This window comes from Telopea speciosissima, chromosome 4 (assembly GCF_018873765.1).
Source record: "Telopea speciosissima isolate NSW1024214 ecotype Mountain lineage chromosome 4, Tspe_v1, whole genome shotgun sequence".
Lineage (NCBI taxonomy): Eukaryota > Viridiplantae > Streptophyta > Magnoliopsida > Proteales > Proteaceae > Telopea > Telopea speciosissima.
Window position 1 is genome coordinate 10,281,931 of NC_057919.1, and position 13,732 is coordinate 10,295,662.

The 13,732-nt window shown below is 38.8% G+C and overlaps 1 protein-coding gene across 1 annotated transcript in view; it reads left to right on the plus strand.

The window, feature by feature from the left end:
- The window catches only part of LOC122658682 (la-related protein 1C), a 31,899-nt gene extending 18,167 nt beyond the window's left edge, over positions 1 to 13,732 (plus strand). Inside the window, exons 5-6 of the mRNA XM_043853737.1 lie at positions 12,209 to 12,280; positions 12,565 to 13,732. Coding sequence (XP_043709672.1) covers positions 12,209 to 12,280; positions 12,565 to 12,906 — 414 coding nt within the window. The 3' untranslated portion in view covers positions 12,907 to 13,732. The remainder of the gene's footprint in view (positions 1 to 12,208; positions 12,281 to 12,564) is intronic.

Below are 13,732 nucleotides of genomic sequence, written 5' to 3' on the forward strand. Positions count from 1 at the left end.
TTATTGGTTTGATTCAAATTCCTGGTGTTGGGTCGGATCTTGCCTTAGTCGTTTTTCACGACCCAAACCCATAAGGTCTAAGATCGGTGATCTCATTCCTTGAGCCATTATCCCAAAGATTCACATTAATTAAAAACCACAAACCTTCCATGCATAAATCCTCATAATCGAAATTCCAAATTCCAATGTCTAGCGGAAAGCTTGAATAAATCAAAACATCCTCTACTTAAACGGCTACTCAAAACAAACAACAACTCACCCTTATCCTAACTAAATGGGGTCGGCTACATGGATCCTTTCAAAACAAAGTAGGGAAAAACTGAGGTCCTCACAAAGAGAAAGGAAAGTAAGAGGAATGCAGAATAAAAAGAAGAAATGGGATGCGAAAAGTGAGGAATGGAAAATGAAAAATGAAAAATGAAAAATGAAAGATGAAAGTAAGAGGAAAGAGGATAGCCCATGAAATGAGGAAATATCAGCTAAACGGCTACTCAAAACATTAAAACTAAATAAAGTCTCAACCCTACAACAAATAGGAACTTTAGGAAGAAACTGCAACACCGCCGATCTGCCTGTCCTCCACCATTCCTCCCAAAAAAGTCAATTAATCTCTTCTACCGATCTGTAAGATTAGAGGGGTGAGCTATACAGCCCAGCAAGTAGGAACCAAGCACAACCACAAATACATAGGCATGCATGACAATAAAATATTACACATGCATACTTTCCACGAAAACATGAAAATCAATTTTCCATTTATAAACAGCAAGTCCTCATTGAAAAGATTGGGACAAGCTGCCATATGCGCAAAAATAGTGGTGAGAGCACTCCGTTGATCAAATGTTTTCAGCCACATCGCACTAGTCGGCACGTAGCTTCCCAGAATGTTTCAGCCATAGTGCACTAGTCGGCATGTAGCTTCCTAGGCAGCAGTCTAACTAATGTAGTCCTAGGTAGTAGTAATCCCACTAGGAGCCAGGGTAATGGGGTCACACACAAGGGCTGGCCGATTGGGTTAGGGTTTACTAATTTAGGGCAAAACTAGGGTTAGGGTTAGATATTGAGAAAGGGGTTTATAGGGTATTAATGGGCAGGTCTAGAGGGCTATTGTGGTATAAAAAGGTTAGCATTTGGATGAGTTTTGAAATTCTGCAATTTTGGGCAGAATTGAATTTTAGGTCAAAATTAGGGTTAAGTTAGGTTTAGGTTAGGGTTGTCTTTTATGGTAATGATAGGCAGGTGTAGGGAAGTCTAATGGTATAGGTTTTATGATGTTTGAGTGAATGGAAGTAGGTTAGATGAGTTGGACAGCAAGATAAGGTTATTGGAGACAATTCCTAATGGAGGTAGGAGTAGGGGATTCTAGGGTTTAGGGTGGTGGGGGTTTGATGAAACTTGGATCGAGTGTCAATAATGATGTAAGGGACATATGCTGAAAGTTTGGTTTGAAACTAATGGACAGATTTGAAGTTATGGAGGAATCCTAGTTAGGGTAGGAGTGAGAAGAAGAAGGTTTAAACAAAGTTCAGATTCAAACTTACTGGATTTGAAGAGATCTTCAATGGCAGCAGCTTTGAAGATGAACAATGGGGTCTCCCGATCTACAAGATGCAAGGAGATAAGTAGCAGCCCTCTCGATCTTCACGATGCAAGGAGTCAATTGGAGATCCACCAATCCCTTCACCTTGATATTACTCACAATGCACACTCACGATGGAGCAAAGACAGCAACAAAGGCAGCAAGCATAAAACTAAGTTTTATTAATCAAATTCATGTTCAATACTTGGCCCCCTTATAACCTTATATAAAAGACTCAAAATTAGACTTCTATACTAAAAAGGAAAGGCCTAACCTAATCCTTAACCTATTAGGTAACTTAAACTAACTAGGAAACTAAAATACTAAGAAAAATGGACTCAAAACATGGCTGGACTTATAGAGTCCTAATCCAGCCCGACTTACATCACATGACCACTTAGATAAGTCACATGATCACTTAAATTGAACCAATTGGATGCAACCAATTTGAACCGGTTCAATTAAAAAAACATAAAAATAAACAAAGTATTGGGCTAATCCCGTATGCAACCTATGTATCCCTAGTTTAGGCTCATTAAAGTGGCCTAATACATAGAAAAACCTTGAGAACAAAGGCCCAACATGTATATAACCCAACCCTAGTCCTATTTCTAAAGAAATAAGCCAATTTCTATGATGAACCTGCATCACTAACATCACATCCCAATCACTCACACGGGTATCTAACTGGGTAGGCCAGACATCTCGCGGCCAAGTGAGGAACACATAACAGTCATAGTGTGCCTCATCCTGATGCAGGAGCTGTTCCATGGCTGGGCCAAACCCGTTTGAGAACCCAAACCAAGATGAACCGGGTCCGAACCTTGTTCTGGTTCAGTAGGATATTTAGGATTTATTTGTTTTGGGTTTAAGATATGTAATCTTTTATTTTGGGTAGCTATTTGACATGTATGGAAATTTTCAATTTGAGTTTTATTGAATTTCTATTTTTATTACTCTAAGTTTTAGGAAGTAATTAGGATTTAGGAGATGGATTTTAATTCTATTGCTGTTTGAGATTTCAATTAGAAAACTCTTAATTTGTTTCTTATATATATATGCTTGTAACACGATTTGTTGGGCAGATTTGAAAAGATGAATTGGTTGTGCCTGCGTGGCTTGTGGTGTTTGTTCGAGCTTCCTCCCCGGCTCCCCCCCCCTTCTTCCTGCGATCTCTCTCTCTGTCTCTACTTTTCATCCTCCACAGTGAGACCCCTTCCCCTCTTCTCTTTCTTCTTCTGTGCGTGTCCTCTCTCCTTCATTCTTCTTCTTTTTGTCTTCCTCCTTAGTTCTGTCCAGCGGTACCCTAGCCTTCCAGGAGTGTTATCGATATCCCTCCTCCCCCTCTCTATCTTTTAAATACTTTGGGTGTGAGCTCTCCTACTTCAGGCGACCCAAACCCCAGTTTCTTGCCCCTTATTTATTTCCCCATCGTGAGGCTTAAACCAGAGATCAGATTTGATATTGTGTTGCCGCTAAGTTTGACTTTCAGAAATTGTATCTCCGCCTTCACATCCTATTTGGGCAACCAGTGGTAGCGATCGATAGGGCTGAGAGGTACGGTCCTTCGCTTGGAATTACAGGCCAAATCGAAGTCTGTTGAAGGAGTTCAAACAATTTGAAGCCTGCTGGTTTTCCGCCACGGTTATGTTGTGGGAGGTTGAAGACTTCCCTCACGATTCCCCTTTTTTCTCTTACTTTTGTTGCCCTACTTTCCATATTACCCGTCACTTTCTCATTATGTACTACTTACCCTTATGCTACATTTGCTTCCAAGTCTACCCGACCAATAATTATAAGACCCTCTTGTGTCCTCTCCCTCATTAGCTCCAACAGCCCTTTCATATTTGGTTAACTACATCCCTGTCACTTCCCCTTGACAGCCTTAGTTCATTACACACTATTGCCATCACTTCTTTGTAACTTGGGTATTTGTGCTTGGGTGGGCCCACAAGCGATCCAATAAGGGTTAACCCAACCCGGATTGCACCACATCCAACACCTAACCCCTGTTGGAAAGGGTTGCAGACATGTCCAAACCATAAAACATAGAACCTTTTGTCCTTTCATTCCTTTAATCTATTCTCACATAACACAAGAGCAGGCATAAATATTCACCTGAAAATCAACATTTTAGTCTGAAAACATCATTGTTTAAACATGTGCATGTGCATTCAAAACCATCAAAACAGTAAAGAGAAAACATTTACATAGGTGGTTAATGCCAAGTCCCACACAGCTCGATGTCTCGCTCAAAGTAATGCTTCCGTTACCGTTCAAGGGACGACAACCTCAACTACCTATATACACATACATGTATCCAACCTTTGTACTTTCTCTCATAAATTCCTTTATAATTAAATATGCTTCCCCTCTCCAAAAAAAATTCCTATACCATTCCTGCAAAATTCTGCTCATAGGTTCTGCTGTACCAGTCTGGGAATCCTATTAACCAACTCCTATGTCAACCAAAATTTGGAGGGAATCAACATAACCTTACATCATGGTTCTACCAAAAACCATAGTCAAAATCCCTCATCTCAGACTTATTTCATCAACCACAAATCTGAAGTACGGATTCTGTCAGAATCTGTGCGTCAAACGAAAACAGTATGGAAATATCTCTTCTGGCGTCCAAAATGTTCCCAATTTTTTGCAGGATTAAACTAGACTCAAAATTGGTTTTTCAAACCAAATTTCACATCCAAACTCCAAGTCTAGGTATGGTTTTCATCTCCCCTAAGTTCAGGATAAGATTCTGTCCTGACAACAGACCAGACCCGAGCTTGCATATAGTAGGCATACCAAACCAACTTGGATGGAGCCCTAATTTGGTACAGCCATCTATCTACATGCAATTCACGCTCATATTAAATTTGGGGTTCAAAATCCTTCCCCATTAGGAGATCTACATGTTCTTCGATCAGCGGACAGAGTCTGTCCTCGACAATCAAAAGGTTTCAGATACTGATACATGTACCTGAGTTCTTGAATTCTATTCTAACATCAGAAATATAATCATTAATGATAGCTATGGTAACCTCAATATAATGATAATAATCTCAACTTAATCTCAGATTGGCAACTAAATCTGAAATCGGGAACTTCAACTCTATTTACCTGAATTCCTGAACCAAAAATAATAAACTGAACTTCCTTCTTAATCACTGTACTCGACCTGATCTCTTCTTTTTCACATTCAGCAGGGGCAAGCAATGAAGATCTGAAACTGCAACTTTGAATTGTGATCAATTTCTGAACACCACCAACACCTGATCTGTAAAACCAGATTTCTAGAAAGTTGAATTTGAATTTGCTGAACCTAATGCATTCCCTGTGATATGTTCGACCTGAACTCCTGAAACAGTCTGCTCTTCATCCTTTTATTCGTTTCATATTTCTGCAAATTCTTAGAATGGAACTTCATGAACATAGGTATGCAGCTTCAGCATGTCTTTCGTCATTCTTTCTTTTAAATATTCCAGCAAACATCTCAATGACAAGGATACAACCAAACGGAAGTCTCTCGTCTCTAACTCTCTCTACTTCAACCTACCGCAGCACCTCCGAATAGAGAAGTCTTCAGATCATGAGTGCAGTAGGATATAGTGTCTTCTTCCTCTTCCTCAAATCAACATTGATAGCACACAAGGGAATCATGAAGAGGTGCAGCCGGTAAGCTTTCTCTCGCTCTTTTTGCTCTCCTCCCCAGATCTCTCTCTACATTTTCTCCAGGGAGGCAACACGCACAATAACACTCTCTCCCCTTTCTTTCTTTTTTCTCTAGGACTCTGTCTCACATCTCCTTTTCCTCTGTCTTCCTCTCACTTTCTCTCTATCTTTTCTTCTTTTCCTATCTTATCACTCTTTGTTTTTTCAACGTGAGGAGGTTTCTCTCTTGTCAAAACGTCCAACCCCTCCTTTTAACCGTCCAGCCCCTACTCCGTTTCCTATGTTCTCTCCACTTCTATCTTCTCTCCTTAATTAGAGGCTCGCTTATCCCCTTCTTTTTCTCACCTTCTATTTCACAAAAAGAAAAATCCAAAGACTGTTCACGCATAGGAGAAAGTCCTCTCCTACTTTCTCTCAAACCTGGATACTCTCTCTCTCTCTTATATTTTCTTTTAGCTCCTATTTTGTCTCTATTGAAAAGGCTGAATCCTTCTCTCAAAACCGTCCAGACCTTCCCGGCCTTTTCTCTTTTATTTATTTATTTAAAAAAAAAAAACTCTAATTCAATAATTCCACGCATGAGATGAAGAATCCACACAGCTTAGGATTTTAACCATCTCATAGATAAAGCGTCCTAACTGTAGTTGAAGTCACTCATCATTGAATCTGAATCATGAAACAACTTAAGCTTGGACTGCCCAATTTCTTGCTGTCTAATTCAGTTCATGGGTTGTCCATGCATTACTTAAGAGCTTGAGGTTAAGTTGCTGAATCTTTATCCTTCTTTAAATGAAACTCTATCTCAGCAGAATGTGTTGTACACACATGTATCAAAACTCCCATTCCACCTTGACAGTAATTTAAGAGTCCTATATAGTTTTGGATCTTAGTAAACACGCAATATAAGAGTCCCTTCTTAATTGGATGCTGTAACATTAACTCTAATGCTGTCTAATATCGTATTTGATAAATTCTCTTTTCCTCTTCGCTCAAACCTTGTTGAAACATGACTCTTTACTAGTCAATACATCTCTTAAAAACTTGCTGAATTTTTGTTGGTCGTCAATATCTCTCAAGGATGTGTTGGGCTTACGGACTGAAACAATAATGAATTATTATCCATGATAGCTGAATCGGTAACTGATGAGCTGTTATCCTTGTCTTACAAGGACTGAGCCCACAAGAGCTGTTGCTCGAACTCTTAAGAAGACTTGCTGAAATAATATCATTTCCTCCTCTGAGACATCACTAAAGCTGCTCAATCTGTTGGCAGAAACATATCTAAATTGGCTGGGCCTGATCGACATCCTAACCTTTTGAGGTGTTCTAACCATTGTTCACCATTGTCAACTCAAACTTCTTGCTGGCCGAATTAGGCCGAAAATATAATCTACATGGCTATTTTGAAATACCCAAAATTACTGTGATTCTTGGTTGAACCAACCACCTAGTCCCTCAACTCTTGCACTACTCAAGTTGAACAATTCCACCTCTCTTGTATGTAGCCTACATACATGCAAATACTGCCTTTTATAATTTAATAATTTGCCGGATCATATACCAACATTAGGGTCTCTAAGAGTGTGGGGTATTAAATGTTTAGTCCTGTGTTCAGCTTTATTGGGCTTGTAGGTTGTCGGTCTTACAGTCATGAGTTGGGCTTAGGCTGGATCCAGCTAGCATAATCCTGGTCTCTATCCAAGCATAACAATACGGCCAAATCTTTTTATTTACATGTAGGACCTTTAATTATTAATTAGTAAATAATTATTTCTGTCCCAATATTTTTTCTTGGCTTGTGATGATGTCTAAATTTCTCAAGTATTCATCTTGATGCTGCTTATTGTTTGTTTATTAGTGTGCTTTCTTTTATCATCCCCTCTGATGCAGTTCAAGGAAGAACACTATTCACATGGTACTGTTCACGTGGACTTGGTGTGGACCCCATGAAGCCAGTGCGTGTGGGAGAGATTTGGTGTTGCAAAGATCTTTTAGTTACTATTTTGTTTTAGGTTTTATTATTGTAATAGGCTCATAGTCATGAAAAGTAGTAGCAACTAAGAGTCTCTTTTATTTTGTAGTAAGTTTCTAATTTTTGTAATAGCATAGGATCTTCTTTCTAGAATTTCCTAAAGATATTGTGGCCATTGGTTAATATACATAAAGAGGAAGGGGCAGCTAGTGCACAGATGTGATGTTCGAGAAAACTATGCTCTATGTGAGTGTGTACACTGGTGAATCAGTCACAGCCCTTGTGGTGAAGTAAGTAGGAAGTGGCAACTGGCAACCAAGGTGATGCAATTAAATTACCTAAGCCCTGGGTTGGGTTATATATGTGTTGGGTCTTTGATCCCATGTGGTTTCAATGTAATGGGCCACTTTAATGGGCCTATAATATGGGTATAGGCTAGGCATACAAGATCTTAGTTAAGTGTCTTTATTTCTTTATTTCAAGTGTTAAGTGTTTTTTTTTTGAATTGTTATTAAGTGATTTAGTTAGGCTGGGTTAGGATTCTTTAAGTCCAGTCCTGTTTGAGTTAGTTTCTTTATTATTTCAGTTTCCTAACCAGTTTAGGTTACCTTTAATTAGGGATTGGGTTAGGAGTCAGTTTTTGAGTATTCTATATAAGTTTGTGAGGGAGGTTAGCATTGTACACGAATTTTGAGTAATGAAAAGCTTTCGCTGCTCTTCTTCTCCATTGAATACCTCTTTTGTTTGATCAAGGTAGATTGGTGTCTGATCCAATCAAACACATTTTCTATTGCTGGATTTTGTTGATTCTTCTACTTTTTATTCTGTCATTAACAAATAAGATGAGTTCTTGAATTCTCTGCAACTTCAGTTCTATCCAGAATTCATATGCAAGGCTATTTTTTGCACGAATTCTGAATAGAAGAATCCAGCCGTTAGAATTTGCCCATATTTTGACCTAATGCTTTGCAATCCAAAAGAAGAACTCGATTCAATTTTTGCAAGGTGCTGACCTGCCGATCTGGAATTATCTTTGTTCTCCAGTTCCGCCCCTGTTTCTTCTTAAGCTACTGTTTATACCCTGATATGCTGATGTTGATTCTTATTTTCTGTTGTATTTTATTTACTGATGTCAGATTCATATGCAGGGTTGATTGGTAGTTCAAACTCTAAAATTCTGATATCTATTTAACCTCTGAAAGTACTGTTTTACCCTTTTCCTATTATTACTGGGATTACCTCTTTATTTTCTGATTTAACCACCTGATTGATCCCCAACTTTCAGTAACCATTCACCCTCCTAAATGCTGATATCGATAGGAGTTTCAGACTCATCCCACCATCTGATTTTGTTATCTGGAGTTCTCTTAAATATGGAAACTATTATTTGTGAAAAGATCTTGTCTTGGTATTGTTTTGTTCCTTCAATTTCAATACTACATTACAAGGTGGTGAAGCCTCGGAGGGGAGGGTGGTGATGCCCAACCGCGGGTATTAGGTGATGATACCTATTGGTCATATCCGTTTCTTCTTTCCTCCCTTTTTTTTTTTGACGACCATAATCCATTGTTCTCGCAAGCATTCCAGCACTCAAACTCTTACTGTGGGCATCCCTTGGTGAGTTATAATCTTCTTCTTTGTTCTTATTTGATTTCTTAACACTGTTCTGAGTTCCGTCATATTCTGTCAGTTTTTTTCCAGCATTTTTATGATGTCTGTTGTATCCTGTTGCACAACAACCTAGTTTAAACTTCAGCCAATGAATTCTAAGAATCTGTCCATTAGTTAGGGCCTGTACTAAACCATGTTACTATCCTCCATCCCTACTCCAGCAACTACAACACTAACATAGCCTTATCTTAACTAAATGGGGTTGGCCATATGGATCCTTGTTCTCCAATCAGCTCTATTCGAAGTCATACATGATTACATGAAACGAGGCCTAAGCGAAGCATATCTTTCCTCACCACTTCTCCTATGGTTAATTTAGGTTTGCCCCTAGTTCTTTTAGTTCCCTCAATCTGAATCAAATCACTCCTCCGTACTAGGGCATCCCAAGACCATTGTTGGACATGGCCATGCCACCTCAAACGACTCTCTCTAAGCTTATCATGAATCGGAGCTACTGCCAACCTAGTTCTAATATGGTCATTCCTTATTTCATCCTTCCTAGTTTACCCACACATCCATCTCAACATCCTCATCTCCGCTACACATAGTTTATTTATATGATACATCTTTACAGCCCAACATTCTTCACCATACGTCGTAGCTGGTTGAATGACCGTCCTATAAAATTTTCCTTTATTCTTTAAAGGAATACGCTGATCATACAACACTCCGGATGCACCTCTTCACTTCATCCAACCCTATTTTAATCCTTTGGGCAATATCATGTTATATGTTATCTTCTTTATTTACGATAAAACCTAGGTATCTAAGAAAATCACTTTGTGGAATCTCCCTCACATCAATATTCACCACTTCATTATCCGTCCTAGTGTGGCTAAAGTTAACACCATATATTCCATCTTAGTTCTACTTATCTTCAGACCTTTTGAGTCCAAAGTTGATCTCCATAGCTCCAACTTGGCAATAATCCTTGCTTTTGTCTCATCCACCAAAACAATATCATCCGTAAAAGCATACACCTAGGAACCTCATCTTGTATGCCTCTGGTTAGGTCATTCATGTTAGTGCAAACCAATAAGGGCTTAAGGCCGATACATGATGTAACCTAATTGTAATTGGGAATTTGTTGCCTTGACCCCCCTCAATCCTGATGCCAATCACCACACCATCATACATATCTTTAATTATGCCCACATATTTACATGACACCCTTCTCTTCTCTAGTATAATCCTGATTAACTCTCTAGGGACTCTGTCGTAGGCTTTTTCTAGGTCAATAAAGACCATATGGAGATCCCTCTTGCCCTCTCTATATCTTTCCATGAGTCTTCGTTTCACTCTTCTTCCTTCCCTCCACTTGCTGTCTTCCTAGGTCAATAAAGAGTAAAGACCATATGGAGGTCCCTCTTGCCCTCTCTATATCTTTCCACGAGTCTCCTAAGTGCATTTTCTTTGTATCCATAATCCTGTTAAACGACTTGGTTAACCAGGATAAACTTCATATTCTTAAGCTCTTCCACATTTCTATTGAAACTCTGTTTGGGCCTGTTTCCTGTCTACTTTTTTTTCTTAAAGCTTCTTTTACTTCAAACACCCTAATTTTGCGTATATATCTATGACATGTGGTGTCTAGATGAGTACTGCAGCCTTATGGGACAATATTACTCGAAGGGTCTTCATTTAGTAGTCTGTCGAATACTCTTTCCATCTCTCGTTGATGTCTTCATGCTTTATTAGTACTCTACCATCTTCACTTTTTATGCATCTAACATCACTACTCCATTCAACATACATCTTGTGTTCATCAGATGTCTGGTTAGTGAGTTATATCAGTTTACTTACTACTTTTCCGTTTTTGTGACTTATTGTTTCTGTTCATGCCAGTTTTTCATCATCCAACCATTAACTTATTTTGATATTTTTGCCACTTAAGCATCCCCATAGGTTCTCTAGGATATCTTATTTTCACCTTCATCAGGTTCATCGTTTTGGAGTTCTATTTAGTAAAAAATTTTGCTATGTTTTGGATTACTGTGATTCTGTTTTCTGTAAGTTTGTTAGTGTTGATTTATTTCAGCATATCTTACCACATCATCCTTCTTCTCTTTTCAGTTTTTTTCTTGTTGTCTTTCACGTACCTGTAGGGAGAGATAACTTTTTGTTTTTTTTAATGATCTTAACTGTCTATCAAATATAGGTTTTTTATTACGTTTGTGTCTTTGGATGAATTGTTGTCTGTTCATGTCAGTTTAAAGTTGAATATCCATGTTTATGATTTATAAAGCTTTCTTAGACTGAGGAGGAGATATGGCACACTTTTGTAATAATTCTTTTAACATGGTATGCAGCAATTGTTGTATGTGTTTTTCACTTTTTTAAAATTATTATGACTTGTATGTTTTCTTGTTAATGTTTACTTGTGACCATGCTTGTGTTTATGGTTATGGGCTTTTGCGAGTACTTAAACTAAGCAAGATTTTGTCCCCCCCACTCCTTCAAACTGATTCTATGAGTTACATGATGGAATTCCTAGAGCTGCTTGTATGTATTATTGGATTGCTTTTCTTTGGTGCAAATTGGTACTTCCAGAGATGCAGCATTGGCATAGTTAAAGATGACCTGCCAACTATACCCATCTTGAGTTTTTTGTTTGTCATCTCTGTGTACATCATGACATTGCATAGTGGAGCTCCCACTCTTCAAAAGAATGTTAAAGATTTTTGTTCTTACTATGGAGGATTTGATTTGAAGTGCTCCTTTTTTTCCAAGTTGATTTATCATTTACAGCTGGAGTGTTAAGAAGAATAGATGAAAGTCTCTCTCATATGTTTTGGTATAGATTATGTTATGTGCCTAATGGGGCTCGATCTAGTGTATGAGCGTTAGATTGGGTCAGCCTAGTATGGGATAGGTTAGAGGGCTTGATTTAGCGCATTCCATCAGCTCTGGATCTTTTGGCGTATCGGTCAAGTACCTAACATTTGGTATCAGAGACAGGTTCGACGTCACGGAAGGGCTACCTAGGAGAGGGCAACCCATAATAAAGCTATAATGCAATATTTTGGTTGGGTGGGGGGGGGGGGGAGGAGAAACCTTGGGGCAAAGTGGAGCCGCTTGGAAAGGGTACCTACCGTCAGAGTGAGCCACCGAGGACGACGGCTGCCGAAGCATGGTGGTCTGTTATGTGCCTAATGGAGCTCAATCTAGTGTCAAAATGAGAATGTGATCTTTCCACTCTACATAATGCATTATTTGTACTTATTTTGAAGCTTTTTTTTTTTCTTTTTTTTTTTTTGGGAATATGGTTTTATTGATGGGGAGATTAAATTAATTTTTTGTCCATGTTTTTGCAGGTTAAGCAGTTGACAAACAATGTCCCATTTATATTGGATGCAGTACGCAGTTCAACTGTTGTGGAAATACAGGTATTGGTTTACATATACTTGTCCTAGTCTACAATTGCCAATTTAATTTCTTTTTTGAATGGCCTTCTTGGTCCTAGCACTATGGGTCTATATCCAAGTGATTCGATCATGTTGGTGTTAGCATCCCATATGTAATCCATCTCCCTTCAATCATGTGGATGGAGTTCCTATAGGGATACTCAAGTGATGATCTTGTTTCTTTTTATGGGCTACGGTTTTATTTCTTTACATTTATTTACCTCTAGATGTTTACAAGTTTCACATTGCCTTGATTTTTGTTGTAGGGTGACAAAATAAGGAAGCGGAATGATTGGATGAATTGGCCACTCCCACCATCTAGTCAGTTCACCACCACCTCAGGTCCATCATCCCCAGGGATATCTAGTTATGATATGTTAGCAACTCGAATCCAGAGCGTGGGACTCGAGGATGGGAAGACTAGTAACCATTATGGGACAAGAAGTCCTGCAGAAACTCGGAAGGAATCAGTCCTAAGTCGATCGTCATCTGGAGAGTTGAATAGCCAGTCGACGATGTCCGGTGGGGAGCAGACAGGACAAGCCATGGTCCAAGTAGGTTCTGATCGATCATCGGTGGTAAGTACTGGCAAGGGGGAGTCATGCTAGGGCAGGGCCTTTTTTTTTTTTTTAAATTAAGAGGAAGTTGGGGATTGCCATGGGGAGGCTGAGGAAGGCTTTCCCTGGGTCTTCCTGCAGAATATGGTCTTGTCAAAGAATGGCAGTGGCAGGGTTCAAGAGGCCAAAATAGGAAAAAGAATGAAAGCAAAAAAATTAAAAAAAATAAAAAATAAAAAAAGGGTAGAGGGGGAATGGGGTGAAGGGAGACTAGAAGGAAAAAGCTTAGGTTATGAGTGACGAGCCAATACTGATGAGGTTATTGGGATGTATAGTTTATTTGTTATGGACCAATGGTTTTTTTTTTTCCTCATAATTTTATTATGGCTTGGTTGGGGTTTGGAGGGGAGCAAATTTTGAGGGTATTTCCCCAGCCATCCCTCAGCATTTTTGTTGAAAATTTTGAGTTACATTACCTCCATGGGGGGAGGATTGGAAATGGAGCGTCACTGGAAGAAAAAGGGGTGGATATGGCTTGATGATGTTGCTACAACTGCTACTACACTTCCCTAGGCCTCTTCGTTTCTTGTTATTTTGTCATATACACAATATTTCAGTATTTATCCTTATATATACCTTTTTCTTCAAGACCATTGAAGATTTTACAGCATAAAAGTGCCCTTGATATTCAAGGGTTGGTGACAAACCTTATGGTTTGAGTAGTGGATAGAGATGGAAGATTGGAACAGTATGCTAGTTTGGACGTTAAATAACTGGTGGGATTAGTTTCACTGATTCTTGAATATTGGTACCAAACATTTATTTATGATTATTTAGATATTTGACATTTGATTAGAAGTATTAATTTGTTTAGCAA